The following is a 9,411-nucleotide window of genomic DNA, read 5'->3' as shown; positions in this document are numbered from 1 at the left end:
TACAACTGTTCCTTTCCCACACCATCCCAGTGCTCAGCCCCTTCAACTGACCTTACAGCTGGAATGGCTGCAGGTCCTCCTCTTGCTCTTCTTTAATTTGGGGTCACTGCTCCCTTCATGGCAGGAGCACAAACATTCCTTCACCCCATCCACCCACTCCATCTCCTGGAAATAAACACACCAGCTGACATGGACTTTCCTGATCCACACAGAGCACTGCACAGATAACACATGCACACCAAACAGAAGCAGATCACAGGCTGGTCAGACCACAAAAAGAGCCAGAGCAGGGCCAGTCTGACAAACCCCAGGGAGAACTAAAGCAAGTAAATTGCCAACAGAGATCAAAGCAGGTGAAGTTTGGGCAGAAGCATTTTAATCCCTTTCATCCTGTTGTCTAACACTTTAGAGACTGGGACCATTTCTACACAGACACATTTGTCGTCCTAGACATGTATTTGCCTGGAGCATGGAAGAGGCCACATGCTGTGGGCTATTCAGATACCCCAGTCCCACCTTGTCATTGTTCTGGCCTCCAATCTCTTTCCTCTTTTTATTTTTCGAGGCTGTTTGCATCTTGGGGGTTTCCTCCTCCTCTTCTACATCTGGTAACGACACCTCTTCAAACCCATCAAACTAAAAGAAGCACAGAGGCTGTGTTACCAGCACAGCAAAGGGAGCTGTCAGTAGACTGAGCTTTCATACTCTCTCCTACAAAGAGAAAAGGAGTACTTGTGGCACCTTAGAGACTAACAAATTTATTTGAGCATGCTCTAAGGTGCCACAAGTACTCCTTTTCTTTTTGCGGATACAGACTAACACGGCTGCTACTCTGAAACCTCTCCTACAAAGGGCTTTCTTTGCATGAAGCCCCATTTCAGGACAGCGTGACAAGTTTACAATCTTGTCAAAAGTAACAAGTGCTGAAAGAATTTGAAATTTCCACCCCAACCATTCCCAGCCACCCACAATCCCAGATCTTTATCCCATCTCTTCCTTTCTGGGTCTGTAGCCTCCCTATTAAGCCTCTCAATCTGAGGGATCCAAGCCTCCCTACTTCTCTCTCCTAGTTTAGAGAAAGGGTCTCCACCTCATACTCTTTCTCCTCTGTCCAGTTGATCTCCTCAAAGTCTCCCATGCGGCTGGCTGATGGACGTAAATGATCAAAGAAGATGGAGAATTCATCCTGCAGGTGATCATGTCCTTTCAGCAGCTGCCACATCTGGGTCTTCAACTGTGGGAGAAAACTCTGGAGTAAGATAATGGTGGAACATGGCAACGACTTCAAGGTCTGTGCAACAAACAAGACCCTTTGCTAGAAACAAACACAAAAGCTCAGGCTCAGTGTTACCACTTGTACTATAGTTCATTTTTGGATCAGAGTACTTCCAGGAATCATCCTGGCACTGAAGAATCTCCCCAGAAATTCTAGGCAGAGGTTACTTGAGACAAACTAAAGCATCAACCTGCAAGGTGATAAAAGCAAGGTGGGAAAGAGAAGATACATAGGGGCCAATTAGCTGTACAATCTTATGGAGGTAATGATAGATCAGTTCTCTCTGCTCTTACTCCAGCTGGGGGTCTCTCTCAAGGCTGCAATCTGAAAGTCAGAGGGGAAAGCACGATGGGGTATCTACCTCTGCATTCTCAGGGCTGGCTGAGGGGGAGGGGAATACATAGAAGTTTGGTTACCTCTGCAATGTCCTGCGGGAGGCAGTCTGCGCAGCTTTGCAGCACTTTGATTATCTTTTGATGGTGGGTGGGATTTTCAGCAAAGCAGATTTCCAGCTGCCTGAGGAACTTCCGGCTTTTGTCAAATGCTTGCTGCTCTTCAAACTGACCAGAGAACAAGGAGGACCTTTTCACTCCAGACACACCAATCTATATTTACAAGCATTTCTAATCCGCTTTGAGAAGCTAAGCAAAGTATATATGCTCCAGCCAAGAGTTTTATAACTCACTTAGGACTGCGGACTGCAGGGCTCAAACAGAAAACTGCAGTGATTGGAAATTGGTTTCAAATCTCTAAAGGCTTAAGAGATGCAGAGGAGAAGTTAAAACAGGCCATATGTTTTCAGTAAACAGTTCAGATTTTTAAATCTACAGATATACCAAGTTACGGAAGGCTGTAGCTGTGCATCATGCTGCAGCATTCCTCAGCACTGTGGAAGATTTTATGGAAAAGTTAATTAAATAATTAGCACCTCCATCCAATTTATCCCTGGCTCTATACTTAATTCTTCCTCCATTCCTGCAAGGCTCACTACATTTGTCTTCTCAAACTCTCCTGTTTGCTTCTTCCCTTTTACTTACCAATCCACACTCCAGAGCTTGCTCAGGCAAAAGAAAGGCAGCAAAGTCTGTGAGCAGCTGCGGCCACTCCTGCAGCAGGGTCTGGAGAGTGGAATACAGATCCACAGCAGTTGGCTTGTGGGTGCTGGTCTCAAATTCATAGATAACACGAAGGAAGTCTTCATATTTCCCAGGCACATTCCGCAAAGCTTCGCGCACCTGCAAAGCACATCAGACAGTTATGAGACTTTCTCCCTGCTTATGAAAACTCAGGAGGAAAGAAAAGTTAATTCAATAGCTTCTTCAATACTCAGCACTTATACATTACTTCACATTTTCAAATTGCTGTACCAACAAACAAATTATTCTCTAGATTCAGGAGCATGGAATGATCACAAGAGACAGAACTGATCCCAAGTGGGTTACAAATTTTGGAAACACATCAGATCTGGATGGATTCTTCAGCTAAGTGGCTCAGGTGTTAATTCTGTTACAGAGGAAACATTTATCAGGAAATGATAACCGGAAATGCCAGAAATTTGATTATTTTTATTTTAATAGACATACAAGACTCACACTCTGTCTGAGGACAAAGCTCTAACGTCAGCCTATTCGTTCTTACCCTGTTCAGATAGGCCTGTGCAAATGCCAAATCCTTCTGTTCCCGGAGAGGGTCTCTCGCCAGAATCTCTTCATCATAAAGCAGCAGCAACTTGGAGGTGTCTTTGCTGGCACGAGTCCGTCCCCTCTTATTCCTGGCTCTGTGGGCGTTCCTGTTTTTCCCAGGCACTTTGGCATTCTCATCTGAAAGCACAGTCCCCATGCAAATTCCTCATTCCAGGGAAATGCAAAACCCATTGAGGTTGGTGCTGTGGACCATGCTGACTGCCAGGAAAGGGTTCCCTTCCTTTTATTCATCATTAGGCCCTGACCCCCAGGCATACTCCTGTCCTGCCAGAGCAAGGAGTGTGTTTGTGGATCATATAAGCTCCCCTTTATTTTGTGGGAGACCACAGAAAATGAATGTAAAGAGAGAAGTGAACTTTGTATTATACATTTTACTGAGTATCCTCATCCCATTGAGTCAGCAGAACCGATTTCTTCTCTAGAGTGTGGAAACACTTGCCTCATTTTCATGGTCACTGAATCCCTTCCAAACTTACAGCTCAAACACACCCAGTTAGCAGAGACCATGAGATAAAGACCAGTCCAAGGCTTTGATGGGGAGACTGAATGAACAGAGTACATCTGATCCATGTTACTAATATGCCTCACATTCTCATATTTTGGAGAGTTGGGGCACAGTAGAGCTCGTATCACAAGGGATGAAGAGTAGGAAAGATGCTTCAGTGGTGAGGGCACTATCCTAGGATTTAGGAAAGACAAATTCAGTTTCCTGTGTGATCTTGGACAAGTCACTTAACCTCTCTGTGGCTCATTCCCCATCTGTAAAAGGGGAATAAGAACACTTCCATACTTCACAGGAGTGTCATGAGGATAACTACATTAAAGATTGTGAAGCACTGAGATCCTCTGATGAAAAGCTCTATATAAAATCTAGGTATTATTTATTATTATTATTATTATTATTCATGAGGGTCTAGGTCTCTGCCTCTTCCTGGGCCTGCTTTACAATCTGGGAACGCGCAGTCTGCTTTTGGAAAACAAATAAAAAAAAAAGCCAGAAGATCACAGATCTGCTGGATTTAGGATTATTTTCAGCATCACTAGCTTTATCTTCCTCCCCATTCCTAAACCCTGTGTTTCTGAGTCCTGCTTACTGACTTCACTTACACGGGGATTTTTTTAGTCTTGTTAGCAGGTTCTGCTGTGATCCTAACATATCTGGATTCTATTCTGAATCACACAGAACAAGCAGCTCCATTCTGACTTCAGAATCTTTATTATCAGTGATGTCTGATGAAGAAAGAATCCCAATGGTTTTTCAGTTCCCAGGTTGAGCCACCGGAAAACTCATCTTATGACCTGTACATTCAAACAATAACACATATAAAGGCCAGAAAGAGACCTTGGAAACCCACAATCTCATTTACGCTGTCACTTTTCAGAGTATAACTGCACGGCAAGTGAATGGATAGGAAGGGACTGCAGAAGGGCCCAGGCATTGCGAGGGAACTGTTTTTATAGACTCTTGTTTTTCAAAGCCTCTTTTCCAAAATCAAGACAACACTGTTAAACCATGAGGAAATTACACACTTGTTGTTTTGCTGCAGCAAACCAGTTCTGTCATCCCCATCCCCTCCGTGACAGTCTGTACCCCTATGTTCACCCCTTTTACAAGACTATGATAAATTTTGTACAAAGTATACCTTCTGAGGTACCGTTTGAAAACTCAAATTGCTGATCATTATTGTCCTGGTAAAATACATGTGGTAACATTGTATGTAAAGTTATAAAAATCTACTCTATGACATTACTAATACATGTTCCAAGTTTAGAAAAGCAGCCACAAACCAGTTCCTCAGAGACAAAAGGCAAACTGATGCCTCAGCCAGGTGTCAACAAAATCAAATGGATCATCACCTGGTTAAGTGTTGACAACTTAGCTACTTTGTCACTAGATTTAGTGACTTCCTAGTGAAGAAATAAGGGTCAAAGTAACCAGTGACAAATCTAGCAACTTTCACTGCTGATTACAGTGACATTCAGAGAAAAAAAGTCACCAACATACATGGTCAAAAAATCATTCACAAGGAGCTCAATAATGTTAATAAAATCCATTCCATGCTCTTACTACATTCTGTTGCACACCAAGTCAATCTCATTATGTCTCAATTGAGCATGTCCTCAGAAGGAATCACATTCCAGGGCTTCGATCACTAAAATCTGCAGGCAAGGAAAAGAAGTTGGTGGAGGCTAATTAAATACTTTACTAAAGCCAGGTGCACTTTGGAGAGAGCAGCACATTAGCCAGGGCTTGTTTTTACCGAAATGTGTTTTCTCACTGCTCCATAGTAGGATAAAAGGTGTAGCTAGCTTGATTTCGGCTCCTCTTTACTCCTTCCCCTGGGTTGGCCTAGGGTTAGCTGCCCAGCTGTTACATTTGATCCCACTACGGAGCAGCAAGAAAGAACACAATTGGATAAAAACAAACCCTGGCTAATGTGCTGCTCTCTCCAAAGTGCACCTGGCTTTAGCAAAGTATTTAATTAGCCTGCAGATTATAGTGATCTCAGCCCAAGAAGCCTTGGAATGAGATTCCTTCTGAGGACATGCTCAATTGAGACGTAATGAGATTGACTTGATATGCAACTGAATGTCGTAAGAAGAGCATAAAATGGGTTTTATTAACACTACTGAGCTGCTTGTGAATGATTCTGTAACTATACTCACCTGGGCGCGTGCACGCACACACACACACACACACACTATATATATAGAGAGAGAGAGAGAGAGACAGATATTGTGACAAAGTTCCTCCTCTGCCTTGGTGGGTCCTGTGCTTATTGGCAGCTTTTCTCGCCTCAGAGGTTCACGGCAGCCCTCAGTTTGGCCACTTTCGTGGCTCAAATCTGCTGTTCACTCAGTTAGCCTCAACACTGGCCAGTATGGGGAAAGGAAGAAGAACAATCCCCACAGTCTCTGCTGATCCACCTAGTGGATCGGGGAACAGGCCAGCGACCTTCCCCTCTGGTGGAACCCACAGTCCAGTTCAACTCCTCCAGTATCAAGTAGGGAGTTGGGGGGATGGAGGGAACCCAGGCCTGCCCCCTACTCCAGGTTCCAGCCCAGGGCCCTGTGGATTGCAGTGTCTACAGTGGCTCTTGTAACAACTGTGTGACAGCTACAACTCCCTAGGCTACTTCCCCATGGCCTCCTCCCAACGCCATCGTTATTCTCACCACAGGACCTCCCTCCTAATGTCTGATAATGCTTGTACTTCTCACTCTCCCAGTAGTATGCCCTCTCACTCTCAGCTTCTTGCGCCTCTTGCTCCCAGCTCCTCACACGCACCACAAACTGAAGTGAGCTCCTTTTCAAACCCAGGTGCCCTGATTAGCCTGCCTTAATGGATTCTAGCAGCTTCTTATAGAACCATAGAATATCAGGGTTGGAAGGGACCTCAGGAGGTCATCTAGTCCAATCCCCTGCTCAAAAGCAGGACCCATCCCCAATTAAATCATCCCACCCAGGGCTTTGTCAAGCCTGACCTTAAAAACTTCTAAGGAAGGAGATTCCACCACCTCCCTAGGCAACGCATTCCAGTGTTTCACCACCCTCTTAGTGAAAATGTTTTTCCTAATAGCCAACCTAAACCTCCCCCACTGCAACTTGAGACCATTACTCCTTGTCCTGTCCTCTTCTACCACTGAGAATAGTCTAGAACCATCCTCTCTGGAACCACCTCTCAGGTAGTTGAAAGCAGCTATCAAATCCCCCCTCATTCTTCTCTTCTGCAGACTAAACAATCCCAGTTCCCTCAGCCTCTCCTCATAAGTCATGTGTTCCAGACCCCTAATTATTTTTGTTGCCCTTCGCTGGACTCTCTCCAATTTATCCACATCCTTCTTGTAGTGTGGGGCCCAAAACTGGACACAGTACTCCAGATGAGGCCTCACCAATGTCGAATAGAGGGGGACGATCACATCCCTCAATCTGCTCGCTATGCCCCTACTTATACATCCCAAAATGCCATTGGCCTTCTTGGCAACAAGGGCACACTGCTGACTCATATCCAGCTTCTCGTCCACTGTCACCCCTAGGTCCTTTTCCGCAGAACTGTTGACTAGCCATTCGGTCCCTAGTCTGTAGCTGTGCATTGGGTTCTTCCGTCCTAAGTGCAGGACCCTGCACTTATCCTTATTGAACCTCATCAGATTTCTTTTGGCCCAATCCTCCAATTTGTCTAGGTCCCTCTGTATCCTATCCCTGGCCCTCCAGTGTATCTACCACTCCTCCCAGTTTAGTATCATCCGCAAATTTGCTGAGAGTGCAATCCACACCATCCTCCAGATCATTTATGAAGATATTGAACAAAACCAGCCCCAGGACCGACCCCTGGGGCACTCCACTTGACACCGGCTGCCAACTAGACATGGAGCCATTGATCACTACCCGTTGATTGGCTGCAGGTGTTCTAATCAGCCTGTCTGCCTTAATTGTTTCCTTAAAAGTTCCTGACTGTTCTGGAACCTTCCCTGTTACCTTACCCAGGGAAAAGGGATCTACTTAACCTGGGGCTGATATATCTGCCTTCTATCACTCTCCTGTAGCCATCTGGCCCAACCCTGTCACAATGTACACACACACACACAGACGGTTCCAATCACCACTGACTTTGTCTCCTGAACCCCAGATGGAGATGATTGTCAAAGAAAAGAAAAAAGCATAAGAATGGGGAACAGATCCCACAAGTTATTCCTCCCTTTCTTTCTACCCATGGCAGCCACAACATCTGAGGAACAAAAACAGCTTTGGACTGAGGGAAGGATGCTGTCTGAAAGAAATTCAGCCAGTAAAACTGTTGAAGCATGTGGTGAGAGAGACTTTTGCTTCAAATTCACTTAGCTTGTTAAGATAGGTGTTAGTTACATTTTACTTTTATTTTCTTATAGCCAATTCTGACTTTTTATGCCTCATTCTGTAGTATTACAAGTAAAGATAGTTATTTTAAGTTAATAAACTTGTTTATTGTTTTATCTAAACCAGTGTCCTTGAACTGAAGTATCTGGGAAACTCCATTTAAGATAAGAGGATTTGTGCATATCATTTTCTATTAATAAAATGACAGACTTTATATGAGCTTGTGTTGTCTAGTAGAGGGCTGTGCAGTACAAGATGCACAATTCTGGGGGAAAGTCTGACTAGGCATTTGCTTGGTGTTGCTCCACAACTAACTCAAGAGTGGCTGGCCATAGCACTCATACAATATAGCTAGGAGTAATTTACATGCTGGAGGCTGTGTATGAACAGACTAGGAATGGTTACTCTCACAGTGAAGCAGTGTAAAAGACACCTCAGGCTGGAGAATTGAGGAGACACAGCTATTCAACAGTCCAGACTGTACCCTGAGTAATGTCACACCTCCATATAGAGGACAATTAACTCACCTGGTGGCATTCTGTTGGTTTCCACCTCTGGGGCAACCTTTGTAAAAGTGAAGGCAGATTTGGGTTCCTCTGCTGCATCTTCAGCTATCTCATCTGTCATTTCATCTTCTTTTTGCAAACTCTCCATTCCGTCTCCTTCTCCCTCCTCCTCCTCTTCCTCTTCCTCTTCCGGCTCTGAGTTCTCTTCCTGGGAATTCTCTTCCTCAGAATCTCCCTCCTGGCTCAGACGCCTCTCCGTTGCAAGCCAAGTCAGTTTTTCCATTGTCTCCTTTAGATCAAAACACCCCAAAATCTCTAGCCCTTGTATGCAATTCAACTACTACCTCATTTAATTGTAATTTTAACTACTAACCCCAGGTATCAACTTAGTTCTTGCCCACTAATGATTAACATATTTAACAGTGAAAAGGAGTACTTGTGGCACCTTAGAGACTAACCGATTTATTTGAGCATAAGCTTTCGTGAGCTACAGCTCACTTCATCGGATGCATAAAGTGGAAAATAGTGAGGATGTTTTTATATACACAGACCATGAAAAAATGGGTGTTTATCACTACAAAAGGTTTTCTCTCCCCCCACCCCACTCTCCTGCTGGTACTAGCTTATCTAAAGTGATCACTCTCCTTACAGTGTGTATGATAATCAAGGTGGGCCATTTCTAGCACAAATCCAGGGTTTAACAAGAACATCTGAGGAACGGGGGGGGGGGGGGGGGCGGGGGAAGGAATAAACAAGGGGAAATAGGTTACTTTTTATAATGACTCAACCACTCCCAGTCTCTATTCAAGCCTAAGTTAATTGTATCCAATTTGCAAATTAATTCCAATTCAGCCGTCTCTCGTTGGAGTCTGTTTCTGAAGTTTTTCTGTTGTAATATCGCAACTTTCATGTCTGTAATCGCGTGACCAGAGAGATTGAAGTGTTCTCCGACTGGTTTATGAATGTGATAGTTCTTGACATCTGATTTGTATCCACTTATTCTTTTACGTAGAGATTTATCTCTCTACTAAAAGAATAAATAGACACAAATCAGATGTCAAGAACTATC

At 44.2% G+C, this 9,411-nt stretch overlaps 1 protein-coding gene across 12 annotated transcripts in view; it reads right to left on the bottom strand.

Moving 5' to 3' along the window:
- The window catches only part of LOC140902751 (GON-4-like protein), a 58,767-nt gene that overhangs the window by 15,404 nt on the left and 33,952 nt on the right, over positions 1 to 9,411 (bottom strand). For 5 of the 12 annotated variants that reach the window (XM_073323163.1, XM_073323167.1, XM_073323161.1 and 2 more), the window contains 7 exons: positions 8,364 to 8,631; positions 2,915 to 3,096; positions 2,314 to 2,511; positions 1,693 to 1,836; positions 1,091 to 1,234; positions 517 to 636; positions 52 to 165 (listed from right to left, as the gene is read on the bottom strand). In XM_073323163.1, coding sequence (XP_073179264.1) covers positions 52 to 165; positions 517 to 636; positions 1,091 to 1,234; positions 1,693 to 1,836; positions 2,314 to 2,511; positions 2,915 to 3,096; positions 8,364 to 8,631 — 1,170 coding nt within the window. Of the gene's footprint in view, positions 1 to 51; positions 166 to 516; positions 655 to 1,090; positions 1,235 to 1,692; positions 1,837 to 2,313; positions 2,512 to 2,914; positions 3,097 to 3,116; positions 3,659 to 8,363; positions 8,632 to 9,411 lie in introns of those variants that run through there. The other 7 variants (XM_073323168.1, XM_073323165.1, XM_073323166.1 and 4 more) reach the window with 6 other exon arrangements.

This window comes from Lepidochelys kempii, chromosome 24 (assembly GCF_965140265.1).
Source record: "Lepidochelys kempii isolate rLepKem1 chromosome 24, rLepKem1.hap2, whole genome shotgun sequence".
NCBI classification, from domain to species: Eukaryota; Metazoa; Chordata; order Testudines; family Cheloniidae; genus Lepidochelys; species Lepidochelys kempii.
This window is presented reverse-complemented; position numbering and strand designations above follow the sequence as displayed.